This window comes from Gallus gallus, chromosome 1 (assembly GCF_016699485.2).
Source record: "Gallus gallus isolate bGalGal1 chromosome 1, bGalGal1.mat.broiler.GRCg7b, whole genome shotgun sequence".
In the NCBI taxonomy this organism is placed as follows: domain Eukaryota; kingdom Metazoa; phylum Chordata; class Aves; order Galliformes; family Phasianidae; genus Gallus; species Gallus gallus.
The window spans coordinates 118014099-118034679 of NC_052532.1; the positions used below are offsets into that span (position 1 = coordinate 118014099).

Below are 20581 nucleotides of genomic sequence, written 5' to 3' on the forward strand. Positions count from 1 at the left end.
CACTATATTTTGATCACTTTTTCTGTGATAATACTGTCTCTGTCCCTTGATCTTTACTAACACTCATCCTTTGTGACTCTTTACATCTGCAGTAGAGATCAAAGAATCTCACGTGGCAAATACAACGTTGTCTTCTTCAAATCATTCACTTGACTCTGCTATCTCAAACCCTTGATTTTTCTAAGTTTTACATAAGTAAGGATAATTTAAAAACTATTTCAATCTGAAATAAATCCCAGTCAAAAATTCCCTTTTTCATTATGGAATCCATCCAGTGAAGTCTGGAATATGTCAAGAATTCTAAATGTTAAGCTTGTTTTTTTTTCTTTTTCCTGAACATAGAAATGGAATAGCTTTGCCAGAATTTTACAACATGAAGTAGAATCATCTTCCTTTAAACTCAGAATCCATGAAGATTGTAAAGCGTGCAGCATGCAGTCCTGAGCTATGAAAGACTAGAGCATTCAGTTCAACAAGAGGTTTAAAAGCCTCTATACCTTCCAGGCACGGAGACAAATACAGAAGTGCAGAACTCAGAACTTCTCATCTCCTGAAAACATTTGTCACCTTAGAGTAGCCCCAGAGGAGACTATATGAAAGCCCACTTCTAACTTCATAGTCATTTAGTGTTAAGCATCCAGCCAGATGAGAACCAGTTAGCAGAAAAGCAGGCAGTTGTTTTTGCTTCAGAAGGTTGGTTTTGTTGGTTTTAATTTACCTGTATTCTGGCACAAAATTTCCAACAAATTCTCATTTGCTGACCAAATGCTCATCGGCTGGAAAATTTCCAAATACGGCAGCTGCATGGCATGCTCTCTTCTCAGCAATAAGGCCACAGTTAAAACGTGGAGCAGGAAAAGCGTTCCTTTGAGCTAGCCAAGGAACTAGAAATTCCTGCTTCATTCTGTTACCTTTGAAATGTAGGGTTGAGCACCAGGCATTTTTCCTGAGAATCTTACTCCATTATTGCCAAAGCACTTTTGTTCTAGAGCTTACCTCTGGTCTCAGGATAGCCTTCCTACAGGCCTGGCATATAGGACCACTCCGGGAAAAACTGAGGGGAAGACGTCGGGTTCGATTCTGGCAAGTTGGATCCTCACATATTAACCAACCCTACAGAAAGAGAAAACGTAAAGAGAAAAAAAGTATTTTTAGTAAAAATCCCAGGTGCAGCTTGTTTGTACTCCATCCAAACAATGCATCATAGTCAAAGAGGGTGGAAACAAAAAAAACCAAACAACTTTAAGTCCTCTTTGGAGCTGATACTTATAACACACGTCCCTAAGATCCAAAAATCACGTGTAAAGGGATGAAGATCCCTGTTTAAGGTAATACAATCAACGATGCAGAAGAAAACTGAAGTCTTTTTGCTTCGAATGCCATATTTGCACACCTCAGTCATCCCTTCCTTGATCTACAGACACCTCTGTTGTTCAGTTCAGAAAATGTTAACATGTAACAGAATTATTTTATACAACCATACAGTCCAGACAAGATACGTCCATTTAAATTTTAAAGTAAAGCGACACTTCTTTGCTTACACTTTTGAGAGGAAAAAGTTTTAATTTTTAGGCTTCCTAATGACAGCCAGAAGGCCACATTTTATTTATTTTTTAAATAGGAGCTATTGAGACTTTAACATAAATAGACCCATTTATGAACAACTAACTTCTTGCTGTGTTAAAATTACACAAAATCTGAGCCATTTTTCTCTATGTCAGCTCAAGGAGACAAAGCAAAAGGGTTCTCTTAAGAGTAGGAAAGAACAAATGCTTTTGAGATCACTAAGGATCTGAGAACATCTTTTGCATGAGGTCCAGACGTAGGTTAAACCAGTGCCATGCCCTATCTACAAAAAACATCAATAGCAGATGCCTAGGCAAACAGCATAAGAGAAAACATATAGTAAGTTTTTTCCAGAAGATTCTCCCAGCTCGTGGGAATGGTGCAAGGACCTCCTCAATCACCTTCTCTCCATATGTTCATTAGTGCTGGATGCATTACTACATCCTCAACCCACTGAACTTCAAGGGCTTTTTGAACCAATGTAAACTTTTAGCATCTACAATACACTGCAGAACAACTATGCGCTGTAGGGGAAAGTGCCTTATTTCTCTCAAACACACACACATGTAAGTTCTTTCTTTATGTCTTCTAGTTCTTGTATCAGAAGGGAGTAAGAATGATCTCTGCATTCACCCTTTCCATTCCACTCATGATATTACAGACCTCCATCGCATCACTTGTAACCAAACCCGTTCCAAACCATAATTCAACATTATTCAGTTGTTCCTTACATGGTAACCATTCCAAATCTTTGTTGCCATGCTCTAATCTCTCGTAGGTTCTTTTTAGAATGAGAGGGTGGGGAGAACAGGATAAATAGAGAGGCAAACAAAACCAGTACTGCACACTCCGGGCAGGATGCTTGAAGAACCAACTTGTTCTCTGCTCCTGTATTCCAGCTGTTTTCCTTGTACACTACTGAACAACTGAACACTGAGCAGTCATTGACATTTGTTATTATTCAAATACTACAATTTCATTACAATTAAGTCATAATAGTCAATATACACATTGGATGCAAAATTAAGATTGGGTTTTTAGCAACTACATCACTTGACATTCACTGACAGAAGATTTCATCTTCCATTGTAAACTAACAAGTCAACTTAGTATCTGGAAGTCTTTCAGCAACTTTTCTCAAACACTACCTACTTTTACTAATCCTGAGCAGCTCAGCATTATTAAACTCTCTATTTTAGTTTATCAGAGATCTCTGCAGTAGAAGTTTCTGCTGTGAATAGTCTATTTTTGCCTGCATTTACAAACTTCTGCTTTTGTTGCTCCTGCAAAGAAGTGAATCTAAACACACTAGGATTCCTGGTACTTTGATGGAAATACTTCAAACCAGAGGACAACTCGGAAAATTGCTTGCAACCTTCTCACTGACTATGTAACAAGCTGTATCATCACGTTTCAGCAATGCCAAACTTCCATCATGGCAGCCGAGGTTTCCAACTACTGTTATAGTTCTTACTCTCACAGTTTTCACAACCTCACTCAGAGTGCTGCTGCCACTATTGCTAGCTTGGTTGGGAGGTCAGTAATGAGAGCCTGACTATATATCTAGCTATACATTTTCTCTGGTTGATGGAGATTCTGGCTTGCTGACAAGACAAATTTGTTAATAAGATCACAGAATGAAAATATCCTGAGTTGCAAGGGACACATAAGCATCACTGTGGCCAGCCCCTGGCCCCAGAGAACCACCCAAAATCCAAACCCTTCATGTGAGTGTGTTGTCCAAATGCTCCTTGAACTCTGGTAGGCTTGGGGCCAAGACCACTGCCTTGGGGAGTCTACTCCAGTGCCCTATTCCAGTGCTTCACTCAGTGAAGAACCCCCTCACTAGACATGACGTAAGTTTTCTTTCCTCGCTGGTAAGGACAAAACTGAATCTATTTTGTGACTCAGTAATCCAGTATCCTGATTCAATATGACTATAACAGTTAGTCAGATATTTACTTTATTTTTTGTCACAGTCTCTCCTATTGTTTGCTGGAGTATATAGAGAATTTCTTGGTGTCCTGTTCTCCAAGTTATCAGACAACCTGAACGCTATGTCCTTTCATGTTTGTCATCTTTACCCCTTCACTCAATGCAAAAGTATATTCTTCTATAATCTTTTCACAAGTGCTAGACGTTTGATTCAAGGATTTGCTTTTTGTTGTTGCTTTTGTTGTGGTTTTTTTTTTTTTTTTTTTTTTGATGAAACCTCAACTCCTTTCCAAACAACTACTTATTTATTACAAAAACCTCACTTTCACCATTTCTCCAGATATGTCATATCCTCAACTTTATCCCACTTGGTGCCATGTACATCAAAACACTTCCTGTTGCTTTCGCAGAAAGGAGCTTTCATGTCCTTGCGAGCAGACTAGAATAACCTTCTGTGAACTTCATGGCAAAAGCAAGGTATGGACCACTACCTAAGATACATGCTTAAGTCCATAATGCAGAAATGAAGTACACAAAACAGCTCTAAAGATGTAAGAGTTGCAAAGAGTCAGGAAGTATCCCATACATATGGAGGTAGGGTTAATTTCACCCAACTTTGTGTGCCTAAAAGCGTGATAGCCAGTCTAGAGAACCTATGATCTGTTTACAGTAAATGGAGGATGAAAAAAAAAATCTCCAAAAACCAGTTCACTGAAGATTTTGGGATGAGGCAAACCATTATGTAGGGCTCTCTTAACAAAACAAGGGTATACCCCATGTCAGAATAAGCCATTTTAAAACAGCATAATGTAACTGTCACCTATGCTTGGGTTTTATTGTTATGCAGATTAATGTTAATTATTAGATATTTAGTAACACAAGGTGAAAAAAATATCAAAAATTCATAAACCTTGTATTTCAATCTGCTGCACAACTGTTGCTCTAGCTGTCCTAGTACTATTCCCACAGTAGCTTACAAATTTATGGCAAATATCTCAAGTTACCTTAGAAAGATAGAAGCTCTGCTCAAAAGGACTGAGCTACTTCATCAGCAGGTACTTCATCAGGAAAAGTACTAATTTAGGCCTTGACCCAAGGTCTTTTGGAGTCAGTAGGCACAAACGAGCCTCCAGTCAAAAAGCTAGTGCTTAGCTTTGGTTTTGCACATGGACTTAAGATTTACTTCTAAAAGAAGAAGGTGCTTGTTAGTTGCTTCAATTTTTTTTTTTTTAATAATTCTGTTTTAACAGACATGAAATAACTCTGTGAAGTTATCAAAAGGACAAACTCGAGATCTTCACACTTTCACTTCTGTGAGTACTGAGAATATCGTTAGAGCCACTGTGAGAGAAAGCTCAAAAACATTTTTGGAAAAATTTGTCACATATCCTTCATTAAGAAGACAGTAAGGGCATTTTCTCTCTGGAAAGCTGTTTATGTCACATTTGCCTATTACGTGCTATCTAAGCCTTCCTATGAAGCATTAAGCAGCAATCTGAAACAAACAGGGTTTTAAAATATACAGCCAGGCAGGAAGAGGTGCAGAAGGTATCCTAGTCCAGTCCCAAAGCCTCCTGGTTTTGCATATAATTGTTTTGGCTGAAACTATAAGAAAAGATTTTCTGTGCACGAAAAGAGCACTTTCATGACTCAAAACATATTAAATGACTACATTTGAACTTTAAAACAATTTATTATACTAGAAAAACAAAGCATGAAAACTGCCAGATCATAGAGTATTTAGTTAGGGAATGCAAGCGCAACTGAAAAAACAAAGCCTAGAATAGGAGCAGCATCCCAACTTCAGCTGAGCAGAACACTCAGAAATAGACAACCATGAAAATACTGCATGATAAAAGTAACAGTGCATTTTCTGCCACCTATTGGCATTTTTAGCTAATGATTAAGAATCAGAGGACTACACAACTAGCAAGGTACTGCTTCTATTATCCTGAACAGGAGCATATCATTGCTCCAGCCAAACCGTGATGACATAATGACATTTGAAGCAAGCTTCTTTATGCAATTACTTCAACCTACTGTCAAAGAAAATACTGGGAACTTCACTGGTCAGAGAATTTGAAAGATGAAACAAGATTGAAAAAAATCCTTATTTAAACTAAGAACAGCAGTTTCTGATTAAAAAAACATTCAGATTCAACAGCTTATTACTATTGTACTTGCTTTTAACTACTGAGAACTAACGATCAAAACATAACTTGCTGAAAAGTACATTACTCAATGAACTGTATTTAAAAAATTGAAACCTAAGTCGCCTACAATAAAAAAAGAAGATTATGTGATGTAGATGCTAACTGAATGCCCCTTTGGTTTATGGAGAAAACAGTTAATGTAATTTGTCTAGACTTCCTACCAGATATAATTAACATTAAAGAGGTCTTTTCTTCTTTGTCACCTCTCTATTCAGGACTTATTTGCGTTTGTGTGTACTTACTATCTGTTAATCTCTCTTAACAAATGACAACAATAACTGTTGTTATTATGCATGGAAATTAAACATGTAGATAACTGTGTGAAGGGAGCTGTTTTTGAAAAAGCAGTATCAGAAACACATAGCTCTTTATGTCCCTTGTTTTGCTTTGATAATTAAGCCATAGCCTTGATTTGTTTTAAACAAAAAACTTTTCCGTGGACATTCATGTTGCAATCAAATTCAATACATGCATTATGTTCTGATTCAATTTGTTCAAGTGTATTACTGTTAACCCTTATTTGATCCGTGCCTATCGTCTTCACTGACCAAACAAAACCAATCCTTCCTTTCCCAGCAGCTATCACTAAGTCTGTAAGTTAATTTGCAAGAGATCAAACAAAATCATAATAGAAAACCTTCAGTTTTGTTCTACTTGGTATCTGCAACACTGTGGGAAATGAAATACAATTTGAAAAAAAAAAAAGCACCTAGGATTTCCAAACATTCTGTCTACAAATGCTTAATTCACTTTAAAATATAAAGAAAATGTCTTAAAAAATAAACGCTGTAGCAAATGCACAACATAAAGGAAAATCCCTCAAGAGTACTATGTCCACAAACTGTAGCTAATGGGGAGAAATTTGCAAGTCAAAAGTAATTTTCTTTCTTTGTAAGTCTGTTCTTGAGAATTAGTCTCTCCCACTCTAGTGATCAACAAGTATTATAATATTACCCCAAAATACAGAGGCAAGTGGTTTTGGAACAGCCTTTCAAACAGAAGTTGCAGGAGTCAACAACACGTATTTATTGAGCTTTATCTTAACCATTTTTATAAACTACATTTCACAGCATAGTCTGGTTGCCTGCTACAGCAGAGGACTGGATTCTACAGTGCTATTCTACAACACTTCTGTATGTGTTTTCCTGCCTTCAGATAGCCTGGATGCTGATGGACTAAGATGCTTTAAACTAACATGGAATGAAAAAATGCAACAGTGTAAAGGAGAAAGTTGCAATAACTGAAAATTATTTAGGCCATTACCAGTTACTTCGGGGCTGAATTTAATATGTAATTAGTGCTTCCTTCTCTACAGTCTCCATTCAAAGTAATCTTCATGTAGATATTTTTGAATGGGATCTTGGTGCATGACATCTGATCTCCAGGTGGCAAAGACACCTAAGCTCAAGCATGTTGGATCCAAACTTCACTGAATCTTCCTCAGCAAAAGCTGCAATTATCATCTTATTTTACCAAGCCTCCTCCAAAAGAAAGTGTAGGAAGACTATCTGTATCTGCTTTCCTAGTCAATCAGTGTGAGCTTGCTGATAATAAGCCAGTTTTTGGAAGGCTGAGTATCAAACAAAACAATGAAAATTTTCTGATTAGAGCATCATGGATAGCCTGGATCGATAGGCTGAGGCCAACTGTATGAGTTTTAACCAGACAAAGTGCAGAGTCCTGCATTTTGGTTAAAAAAAAAAACCAAAAAAAACCCACACTACAGGCTTGAGGCAGAGTGTCTGGAAAGCTGTATGGAGGAAAAGGATCTGGGAGTGTGACTCAGTGGCCCTAAAGTTACTGGTTCTACTTGCTACAACCTGTTGTACATCTCAAGTGTATTCTCTGTGTCCACCTGTGTCTTCTATAAATATCTGAATGTTTCAGGGAACAGATAGACAAACGTTCTTCAGTAGTATAGAGCATTTCAGGAATTAGAACTTGAGCCAAAAACTTGGTTTGCAAATTCTTTGGCAAGAGTTTTGGCTATTAATAGTAACTACATCTTTTAAGAATTGCATCACAATTTACACTTGAAACACCACAGGTGGAATCAATTTCCACTTAAAGATGAACTACTACTAAAAAGTGAGGGCAGTTTTTCTGCAGTGTACTAGAAACTCACAAACTTTTAAAGTAAATTCAAATTTCAAGCTGCTTTTTGTTTCTTCAGAAGAAAGAAATACTCAGGTAATAACACCGACACAATCTAATGCAAAGTTGGTGAGATCTCAGCAGCAATGAAAATCTGAATGACAGTGTGAGGAACTAGTGTCACACTCTGGGATTTCTGCAGACGATATGGGCTAGAGTGACACTTACATGTTACGTTCCCAAGATAAAAGCCCTCAGCTCAGGGATGGAATCATAAATAATAAACAAGGTTTCACATACAAAACTTCACCCACTTCCTGAGCCGAAGCTCAGCGTATCTTGGTTTACTCAAGGAAAACTGGAGTTTTTCATGGGGAAATAAAACTACTAAAAACCTCAGAAGACCTCTCTTGAAGAGAAACCAATTCTATTGTGGGTAAGCACAAGAAAATGAACTCATTCAGTTGTTGAAAGGCCTTTCTCAAGATGGAGGTCTCAGTGAGGAAAGGCTAGGATTGGCCGACAAACCCATACCACTCTGATGCCTGCCTGCTTCATACACTTTCTCTTTCCCAGCTAGCTGCCTCATTCTGGTTGTCCTCCCAGAGCAAATACAAAGATGCATGAAATAGCTGCTGGATCAATCCTAGTGATGGAGTAACTTATCTGTGAGACTAGTAGACTTGGTGGAGTCCAGTTTGATCAGGAAAGCTCCACACACATGATATCTTAAAACATCTTGTCTAGTCCAGACTATACATTTCCTAGACAGCCTGATGGAGATGGCCATTCCTTTGAAATTTGTAGCTACTAATACAAACAGCCTAGAGACTGAATTATCTCAACTTATAAAAGACTGCACCAATTCATGAAGGAACACAGTATGATGACTAAAAAACTGTCTTTCTATCGTCCACTCTCTCTGGGTAGGAGAAACAAAAGGCAAGTAAATTCATTGCAGAGGTGAAATCTGGAGATAATCTTGCCAGAAATGTAAGGGACATGAACAAAATAAATTAATTAAAAAATCTTATCTCAGAAGAGCATCATACATGGAAAATCAGCCATCAGGTTTCTTTTATTTTCTCAGCGTCTTGCAAAATGACGACCATCAGAAAGGAAGCCTTTGTAAGAACATGTAACAGCCAACTTCTCTGAGGAAACAAATTTTTTTTAGCTCTTCGGAAGTTAGCACTAGAAGGTAGCTGCACCTTCACAGGTGGAGAATCTGACTTATTTTGATAACTTTCCTATCAATTATAATCTCCTTAATAACGGGAGAGCATTCAGTACTGATAAGAATCATATAAACCAGCCCTTAAAAACAGAGTGATGACATTAGAACCAATTGCTAAGACAGAATTCTGGGTCAGCAACTTTTTCAGCATCCTTCAAAGCAAGAGAGGAAACTTGTTATTTAAGCATACCAGACACAGAACACTAACCAACAAATAATATCTGTGAGACTGTGAGAAGAATCTTACTCTTGTATTTGAAGGATACCTACAGGATGTGCAAAGTTTCTTCACATGTAGTTTCAGATATTTATACAAATCATTCCAACCTTCTTTTCCACCCTAACAACACCTGACTTTATAAAATTTAGAAGAAATTACTAGAAAAGCTTTCTTTGTGATTTTCATTTGTATGGATTTCCTTACTACAAAGAGATCGAATTACAGGAAATCAGAAGCCCTAAAGTCAGGTTCAAGAGATCCCTGACTAGAGAGATGTCTGAATTTCACCCTAGAGTTTCAAGATGTGTGTGCAAGTTCTTTTGAAATGCTAGGCATAACTAAATCTTTCACGTAAGTAAAAAATCTCTTAAAATTAATTTATCTAACACTTATACTCAAATCTAACAAAACAAAGGATGAACTTTGAGAACATCTTGTTTTATATGATTTATACTGCTGTTCTCACTGTAACATTTAATCATCTCCCAGCTAATAAATTAACTATTTTTCACAGACTCTGAAAAGATTGTTTTATAAAAAGAGCTGGGTCAAGATACTATTGATGCAGGCTGACTAGCATCAACTCTTGGCTTCTAACGGGGATCTTAATGTCTTTTAATTTACCACATTAAACATATTGCCAAGCTTGTTCCAGCTGAAAGGAAACATACTGTAGTATACTTAGAATGGGGTAGCAACTTACATTTTCATAAATTCCTTTAAAAATTTATCCTGTAGCTTAAATTCTTCACCCGGGGAATGCTTACTCAGTATTCTCTGGTATTCTGTAATGCATTAAGTTCCAAGAAGCAATGCTAATAGTTTAAGTAACACAATGACTTGTTCCTGAAATTAACCCATGAAACAATCTACAGTCCACTAATAGATCTCATCATAGATCCAGTGTGACATAATAACTATCCATATCACAAGTGAAGATAACAAACTTTTTTTTTCTTTAAATGAATTCATTCATGTCCACTGGCTTCAAACTTCTTTTTTCCCTACACATTAAATATTGTACCTAGTTCCTCACTCAGAAAAAATAACTTACATTTCTCACTATGAGTAGTTTTAGAGTCTGATGCTTCCTGATCATCCGATTTAGGAAAGAAGTAAACAGAGACCATAGCTTTTCACACTCCATTTCATGCTGCCTCACTTCAATGCAAGTTGAAGACACAATTTCAATTTCTTTTCAAAGCACTTCCTCATTTTCAGAGCTTCTTGAGTTTTGGCCCATATAAATGATCCGAATTCAGCTGAGGGATGGGGTGAATTAAAAAAGAAAAAAAAAAGGAATACCCCCCCCCCCCCCCCCCAAAAAACAAAACAAAACAAAAAAAAACAATAAAACTCTCATAAGAAAAGGAAATGCCTTTCCTGGATGGTTCATTCTACCCCTCCCGAATTCATCATTTGCCTGAGAAAGCATCCAGGTTGATCAAAAGATAGAAGTAATCTCTGAGGAAAAATACAGAACTGTTTCTTAAATGAAAGAATAGTAATAAGGAGATATGAATTGTTTTTGAAAGTACTACTTGAAAGCAGTACAGACCATGGAGATGTCTGTCTATATGTTCAGTATATATTCACAGGAAGAACATTAAAGGATGTTATCAATCTGAAGTATGCTAGCCAACAGCTTCCTAGCGTAAGCCAAATTATCTCTTTACCATCCCATGAGACAGTACTGCTGGCAAGAGAAGATTCCCTCTCCAAAACAGTATCTACTGAACCCTCCTGTCCTCAGAGACACTTCCATCTGTCCATGCAGTTCCCCTCTGCAAAGCTGCCAGCCCAAACTGACTGAAAGGCAACCAGAGTTGACAGGATCCACACCCTTGAAGAACCAGAGCAACTAAACAACCTGTAATTGAGGGTACATAGCTTTACTCAGTATCTTAAAGAAAATATGAGAGAGGAAATAAACACCGAGTTTCTCAGAAGAACATGAAGTGTCCTTCTGTCTTGAAAAAGCTGATATTAGAATGACAGAGGAAGTGATGTGGGCTCCAGGCAGCCATTACAAAAAGTGAAGCTTACCTTTCACATTGAACTCAGATTCAAAATACCCAAAGACCAAAGCCTAGTTCCCTTTGAGTATTGCAAAAACTTGACATGAACCCCAGAAGGTTTAATCAACAACAAAAGTGTGTCCCATAAGAATAATTTTTAGAAGTTTGTTCACTACTGACATGCATTAAATACCTTTTTATAAACTGGCTACCTCAAGATCCTATTAGTAATGTACTGCTCTTGTGACACAAAGTAAGTCACAAAAGATAATACGTCTATTTCTATGCTACTGAAAATGAAATCCTGTAGACATCCAAGAATGATATTTTGTGATCTGGATAGTCCAAAGGAAAAGAAGTAGAATTGTTTTCTAACCCAAAACTGAATGAACACTGGATGAAAACACTGAAGATTGAAAGAAAACTTAATTAACCTCTAGAAAATATTACTTTGAGCAATATCTGTTGTATCAGCTTAATTATTTGTCTCAGAAAAAGATACCAACGAAGGTGATAATGGAAAAAGCAAGAAATGAACCCCACCACCCCAAGATGACAAATGCTCAAGGTAACATTAAAAGTGCTTTGAGCAAAATTATCTTACAAGACAGAAGTGAAAAATATCTGTAGGTCAATGCAAAAGTTTTACATGTTATTAAAAATTGATTTTTTTTTTTAAAGTAAGACATCTTCAAATGTACAGTCATATGTCATTTCATACAAGTCATTTGAAACTTATTGATCTCATTTGTGCAGGCTCTGTCATCAGTCTGCTGAAAAGATAATGGAGCACTCCAAACCCTTATGATAGGTTAGATGCAAACAGTGGCCCTCATTTAAACACATGTAATAGCAACGCGAGCAGACAAAATCCAACCTTAACAGCTGTACATTATACACTAAATTAGCAAGTATGTTCTGCTTTACTTCACATCAAAGCCAATGCCTCAGTCTTGTTATCTTCAGTAAAATAAGGTTCTGGGCACCAAAATATGCAGCCAAAACATTAAGAAGTATGGCACAAGCATTCACAGGTTAAAATACTCTCTCACAGAAAACCAGCAACTACCAGCCTTTTTATTTTACTTAAGACAATATGAAAACAACTAAATTAGATTTCAAGCAAGCAACTGGGAGAAAATGACTATGTATGGAAAATAACACCGAAAAAAGGATCACTGAAATAGGTTTTATGTACTTCTGCATGGACATCTAAAACCTCTAGACAGATATTCAAGTCTATTCTGTAAAATGTTCTCCCTATTCATACAACTCAAAGCAAGCTACACTCTTCAGCTGCAACAGGTCACAACTAAGTACAGTACCTTGCTTCAGAAATAATTTTGCTTTGTCTGTCAACTGTCAACAAAGCACAAAGAGCTCACACAGCCCATCCATGAATTGCCTGTTCAAGAATCTAGCACAATACAAACAGTAAGAACTTAAGATTTCTTAAGACCCGTGCCTCTACTTCGGGTAGAAAGCTGAAAACACCATACCCCTGCCATCTTCCACTATTCTGCCCTCTTCCCTCAAACATAAACGTAATCTTTGATTTTCCCCTGCCACACAAACGTTGTGCAGGAAGTTGGGTGATGTCAGACGAAACAAGACCATGGAAGGAATCCATGTGCCCTTGTACATGGCAATGTCAGTAAGATGCGTCGACTCCAGTACACGTTTCAAGTGAGTGAAGAGACAAGGAGGTGGTTTACACGAAACACTGACCATGATTCTGAACACCTCTAAGAAACTGAGAGAATTAATACAGTCATGAAAACTTTGAAAACAATAATGCGCATACATACATAATATGTAAGCTTAGAGGAGCTCAAGAGAATAGAAGATAATGATAGACAAAAATGTTCTCAACATGCTGGTCACCTTAAACTAGAAAAGTTTAAAGCCTCACTAAGCAATGTTTGTTCATTTAAGTTTAATTATTTTCTCCTTGAGAATGGAACTAATGAAACTGAATATCTTTCATGGTGTCGACGACCAGTTTGAATGGTCTGTAAACAGGGCTGAGGGCAGACAAGGGAACTGGCTGAGCTGGGGGGTTGCTAGGTGATGCAGAATGTAAACTCACAAACTTGCTCAGGTTTACTTAGCTTTCAGGCTGCTCTCACACAGGCTCTCCAAAGTTTTAAGAATTAATTTCCAGGTAGCTATTTAAAAACAAAAAGCCAAATAATTAAAAAAAGAACAACCCTTCCTCCTCTTGACTGCTTCCCTAGCCTACCCCCCCAGACAGAAAGAAAATTAGGGAAGAAGAAAGGAAATGCACAGCCATAAAGTGCAGGAAATGGCAATATTTTGAATACGGTGAGAGGAAGACTAATATTTTCTCTACGTATTTGTATGTTGTTGTCAAGGACTGACACTTCTGAAAATGTTTCATCTCCTTAGATTAATATTATTTCATAAATGTAAATAAAAAAGGTTTCTGGAGCAAGACTGTGGGCATTTAAAGTACTTCAAATGAATATCAAGTCACATTTACTAATATTTCCCGTGCAGATTACCAAAGCAAACTTTGCAGTGGAGCCATTTGTTTCTGTCCCCATCCTTTCCACAGCTGTGGTTATTTTTTTTTTATTCTTTATTTTTTTTTACTTTTTTCTAAAGTATCTGATCAGAGATTGTCCGGTAAGAGCACTTTATTAGATCATCAGTCAGAGGGTTTTACAAGCACCGAGAGCTATGGGCTCAAATGCAGCACATCAGTTTTAATAGCCGAAGGTCTAATAGTAAACTGCAGATACTGCTGAGAACTTTCCATGCACTGAACTCTTGAAAAAGCACCATCTCTCAAGCTTAAATGCAGCTGCCTCTTTCAATGCCGCAAATGGGTAAATTTGACAAAAAAGCCACCATTAAGACTACATGAAAGGCTCAAGACAACATCCTTTCAATGCTTTGTACTTCAGTAATCAGATGTACTTACTCACCCCCTCCCCCAAACCCGATCAAGAACTATTTCTGAATGGTAGGAAATAATTCCACTTTGTACATCTTTTAGTTAATCAAGACTTTCTATTCAGCAATTTGACCTTTTGTTCAAAACAGGATTATCAGTTTTTTCGCCAGTTACCAAGGGCGACTCGCATGGTGAACATAATTGCAATAATTTGCAAAACACCATGGCAACCCACATTACAACTAGGTAAATACTGGTCTTTTGTGCTACATTGTTATTTTCAGAGATGCTGAAGTCAAAGAACGAATGACAAATGAACACAAAATTTATATTTGCTTTGTCTCAAAAGAGAAGAAAATTGATAACAAGAATTGGGGGGAAACCGACTACAGCTGTAATTTCTAACTTGATTAATTAGGATGGTAACAGTCCTTAACAGTATATTCAACAAACAGCCCTGACTCGGTCTCTCCACCCACCTCTCCCTCTTTCCTCACCACTACCACTAACCCCCACCCCAGACAAATTTTTGCAGCTAGGAGAACAAACAACTCCATTTGCTCTTTTCTTCAACTTAATGGAATCCTTAATTACAGAATATTGTTCTCCCGTTCTTCATTACACCGAAAACCGCAAGTGAGAGAGAGGAGAAGGAAGCCAGTGCCACGCAGACGGGGTAGCTACAGTCATCTTATCTGCCTTTCTTTTTTTGTCCACAGCGGACCTAAAGATGAGATGGCATTTTTAAAAATAATATTAGCAGCTGCTGCATAGCAGATAATTAAACTGTTTAGTGCTCGAGTTCTCTCACTGGCAGTGGTAGTAAACCATGGAAGCTTTAAGTCAAGTCATGATTAAAATCCAGAATCAGGGGCAGTAACTCCTTAATTTTCTTTTCTTAGAATTACTAAACAAGGCGGTTTAAAAGAAAATACTTACTGATGAAGTAATAATTGAAGTAATATTATGTAGTTAATCAACTAAGATTTTTTTTTAACTTATTTACTTCTGAATTGTAGGAATCTTATTGTCACAGTATAGGCTTTTACGAAGACTACAGGAAGCCAGGTTAAAATCAAGTATTTCAGAAATATGCTACAAACAGGCGAATAATACAGCTTAAGAAAAAAAAAACCACACCCACAACAGTGTCATACATGTTACTGATGAGACTTAAAAATAAATTTACTACATACTACCAGAGCACCAGTTCTGAGCTGAGGAATTTATCATGCTACAGTGAACCAACTGAATGGTTGAGACCTTAGTTTTCATGATAGCATTAATATAAACAAGTTACATCTCTATGCAGGCCAAATTCTGCCATCAGATGTATGCACATGGTCCCTATAACATTAGCATCCTCCAGTAATGAATGTTCACTGTGTGTTCACGTAAAGAGTACATGAAAAATACATTAAGCTGCAAAAAGCATGCAATCAGAAGCCAGTGTAATCCTCATTTCAATTCCCCGTACATACAAATCATGTGTCAACTTACAGTTAAGGACCACATCTTTATTTTAATTCTCATTAAAGGACTGGATTGCCATTAGGATGAAACAGGCTTGCAATCCCTGCATACTGTAGACACTGAGACTATACGGTAGAATGATCTTAAAAGTAATAAAGGCAACTAAATCCTGCCCCAGAAAGCTGGAAAGTACTTCTGTCTCTGTTACAGAGATCCTCTGTGCTGCTGGCCTAGTCACTACAACTTTACTGGGAGGACTCACAAACAACGGTCACCTGAAAAATCAGGCTGGTTTTGGTGAAACGTGAAGGTCTAAACTGCTGAAGGTTGAGTATACCCAACTGCAACCTTAAAGCTGTGCTCTGCATAATGCTATGTGCTCTGAAAAATCTCATCTTTTACATCACAGATCAGGTACCCACAATTTCAAGTACATTTGACGTATTCACTCTGTGTCTCATTTCTCTGAGAACTAAAAATAACTGTCCTCTCACCCTGTGAGAACCATTCTGTACTACAGTGGAGCATGCCACACAGGAACTCCTTGAGAAAAATAAATAATTCTAGGCAAAGTCACAGAGAATGCATGCAATATGCAATGGAGACAAACCATTCCCATGTGCCTGCTCACCTGACGAGTGCCATCCAGCCCACAGGATGGCAGGTTAGCTACTGAAAAAAAAAAGGGGGTAACAGCAGATGCAAATGACATGGGATAAAGTTAAGCAGGCAGTATATTATTAAATACTGCATTTCTCCATTTTCAAATGTCCAACTCTTCAAAGCCAAAACCTTTCTTCTATTTTAATTTATTTTTCAAAGTTCACCTTTCTGCCCATCCTTCTCCAAAACAAGGTTTAAGGGAACTCACAGATTTTAATGCTTGAGCTGCAGGGAGTAACCCATAATAACAGTGAATTTCCTCCTTCTCTGTAAGCCACATATTTTGCCCAGTATTTGTCAATAGCAGAGGCAGGCAAAGACTTAAGATTTTTCTTTTATATATATATCACTCTCAACTATAATTGCTTTTCCTGTCCAAATTTTCTCAGGTCTATCTTCATGCTTCTTCATACTATTTCAAGCCTCCTTGCAAAAATTAGACGCTTACCTAGTGGAATCCCAGTTTGAATAGTCTAATTTAAGCAAGTCTGCTTAATTCTGCTTCTTTGCTTTTCGTTTCCACTACATCCACCATGTTCCAGTTCAACTCTCTTGTGCCAATTCCAGTCTCTTTGCTCACCTATAGCAATTCTTTCAATCATATTTCAGATCACAGAATGCTCTGAATTGGAATGTACTTCAAAGCCCATCCAGTTCCACTCCCTCCTGCTGTGGGCAGGGCTGCCACCCACCAGTTCAGGCTGCCTAGAGCATCCAACTTGGCCTTGAGTGACTCCAGGGATGGGGCACCCAAGCTCTTTGGGCAGCTGTGCCAGCACCTCATGACCCTCCGAGAACTTGCTTCCACCATTTTGCTTTTTCTTTTACATTCTTTTTATTTTTTAAAAAACATACCTATCTCCTGCTCCATCTGTATCTGAAGGTATCTATTTCTTTTTCTTTCCTATTCTGCAAAATTTATTGACGTCCTTGGCCAGACTCTCATGTTCTGACCAAGGGCCTAAAACCCATTCCTAAAACGCAGATTCTGACAACCAATTTTGCTGAACTTGAACATTTGCAAGGACCTACTGCTAAAATAACACATTAAATGCTTTTCTTCAAGGCTTGTAAATTTAAATAATTTAGATGGATTTCTACATGGACAGCAAAAGAAACAGAGAATGAAAGATATATTCTTCCGCACAATCAAGCCATACGAATAGCATTTCAGGAATGGAGAAGATGTCTGAACAACTGTAATACTGCTTTAATGTGCTATCATGCAATAAGCAAGTGATTATAATTAAAGCGTTTTCATGTGTGTGACCTACAACTAAGCTGATTTAAATTACACAAGACTTTCCCCTTTCCCACCCCTCCTCAGGTGACCACAGCACTGCATAAACATAGTTGCTTGCTGGTGCTCATTAGGCAAATTCATATATCAACATGCATACATCTCAAGTGCAACTTCTGGTTTTATAACACTTCAAAATAATTAATATACATCCATAGCATTCTTTATTCTGAGCTAAAACCCATATACTACCCTTACTTAACTCCATTCTAAATGTTCCCATTTTCTTCCCACTCTTGTTATTCAATTAAACATAAGCAAGACACCCCAAAGTCTCAAAAATCTCTTTGGGAGTATTCTGAGATCATTAAGCTTCTTCTTTAGCCTCCCTTCAGCTATCCAATCATTTTTAAAACTATGTAGGCCACTGGAGAAGTAATGCCTCCCATTTATCTCCATGGAAACTACAACAGAAATAAAGAACACAGTAACACTATTTGATAGAGTAAATCCTCAGCTACAAAACACTATTTTTCAACACTCACTACCATAAGCTATGCATTTTTGCCAGTGATAACCAAGAGTCTGCATGCCACGCTCATAAAAATCTGCACAGCAGAGGTGACCCACTGTTGCTGTCTGACTATGAATGTCAGCGGCTGCCACTTTCATTGCATGGAGGAATTCACTTCCACACCTCTGCTTCATCCACACTTCCATGTCAGATGCCATTTTGTCAGAGTGCCCCTCTGCTGCCATCTGTCATGCGGCAACAACATGTAATGGAATACTGGCGGTTAGGTTCAACTTCTACTGCCATACCACCAACATCTGCCTCTGATTTCATAGGCCATCATGATAAAGTAGGTGGTGGTGTTTTTGGAGCCGCCCTTGTACTTTCAGCACGTTCCCTCAAATCCTTCCTGCAGCCCTTACAGGTTTTCTGTCAAACTCTCTCTTAGTCTGGCCTATTCTTTTTGAAAAGACAGCTCTTGTTCTATCTTCCCTCATCCTAGACTTCATTTGCCTTTCGCACTACAGTCAGACTGCATATTCACTTCTTCAGGAATGACTGACTTCTTCAATAGCGTCTTGCACCCGATGCCATACCAATCTTCATGTAATCAGTAAGCACATTTTGAGGGTAAATATCCTTAAATGTCACACTGCTCAGGTGCTGACCAGAGATTGCGTCAAGAGAGGCCAGAGGGAGACAGAATTTTGAAGGATAGTTTAAACCATTTGTTACCAATAATTATGTTTTTCAGGTCAGCACTGCTGCTACTTGCTGTGAATATCAGAAAGCACTCAAGAATCTAGGCTGATCTGCCTCATTTTCAGCACAGAATGGCTGAGGTGGGAATGGACCTCTTGAGGCCACCTGGCCCAACTGCCCCAGGAGGGATACCCACAGCAGGGTGACAGGCCCATGTCCAGGAAGCTTTTGGAGATCTCCAAGGAAGAGACCCCACAGCCTCTGGGCAGCCTGTGCCAGCGCTCAAGCAACAGCACAGCACAGAAGTGTTACCTGGTGCTCAGAGGGAACCTCCTGCGTTCCAGTTTCTGCCTATTGCTTCTGGTCCTGGCACTGGGCACTACTGGAAGGAGCCTGGCTCCATCTTCTTTACACCCTCTCTTCAGGAACTTATTGATAAGATCTCCCTGAGCCCTCTCTTCTTCAGGCTCAACAGCCCCAGCCCACTCAGTCTCGGTGGACCTTCATTGCACTGTCTAACTTGTACTGAGGAGCCCCAGAGAACTGGACCCAGTACTCCAGATGGGTCCTCACCAATGCTGAGTAGGGAGGAAGGATCATACCTCTCCTGCCCTGCTGGCAATACTTTGCCTAATGCAGCCAAGAATACCATTAGCCTTCTTAGCAGCAAGAGCACACTGCTAACTCATGTTCAGCTTGGTGTCCACCAGGACCCTTTGAGTGACGCCACGAAGGAACAACAACATCTCAGAAAAGCTGTCATGAATTAGTTTAAGATAAAAACAAACAAAAACAAAAAACCCAAGCCATTTTTTCCTGAATCTTGAAGAAAACACTCATCGATCTAAGCTTAAGTTTTCACCTAGAATTCAGCTTTACAGGGATTTTGACAACCAAAATGGCAAGCCAGACATCTAAAATGTGGCAATGTTTTAAAACTTGGAAAAAAAAAAAAAACAATCAAATAACACTTGCACCAATGTAGCTCATTCCAATGTAGCTCATGTAACTTTCACTAAAAGTTGATTAGTGAATCTCATTCAGGAAGGACAAACAGAGCAAAACCAAAGTATGATCTTTTTTTTCATTTGTTTGTTTGCTTTTCTTTTAAAAGGTTACCGGAGAGCCTACAGTCTGACAGAAAATCTGTGCTGCTATGCTGCTATGGTGTCACTGCTTTGCGTTTGTGGTAGACATAAATATTGCCTCTAGGGCTAGTATTTTTCAAAAATCTAAAGAGAATACTTGTGTAAGAAATTGCGTGTCTGAAACAAACTCTGAATTTCACTTCGAGAAGTAAGGAAAAAAAAATGACTGGGAGAAAAGACTGACTACTTATCAACTGCTATTGTGACCTTATTTTATTTTATTTGGGTAAGACAGCAGTGCCAACACATTATATCTTTTTTTCTGCATTTTGGAAGAGGGCAGTAACAGTCTGACAGCAAATCAAGAATTATATTTGGGTTTGTTAGCAATAAAATACTTTATAGTCCTTTAAAACTCAGAATATTCATAAAAACTAATACTTGCACTTAAAGTATTTACAGAGCTAAAATTCTCTGTTACTTGCCAAATTTCACCTGACATAACCTCAGAAGACCGAGACTCCACCTACCTATAAAAATGCTAATTTTTCACTTAATATTTAAACAAGCTAACCAGGATGGATCTATAGACCAATTTGTATGCATCAGTCTAACATTAACTGAAGGAAAAACAACAGAAATACCGATAGGGACCTTAAGTGATCAAGCAGTTAAAGACAGCAATGTAATTAACATCA

The 20581-nt window shown here is 38.1% G+C and overlaps 1 protein-coding gene across 2 annotated transcripts in view; it reads right to left on the bottom strand.

The window, feature by feature from the left end:
* POLA1 (DNA polymerase alpha 1, catalytic subunit) overlaps positions 1–20581 on the bottom strand; it is a 191627-nt gene that overhangs the window by 59331 nt on the left and 111715 nt on the right. For both annotated transcript variants that reach the window (XM_015302675.4, XM_015302671.4), the window contains exon 35: positions 997–1113. In XM_015302675.4, coding sequence (XP_015158161.2) covers positions 997–1113 — 117 coding nt within the window. The remainder of the gene's footprint in view (positions 1–996; positions 1114–20581) is intronic.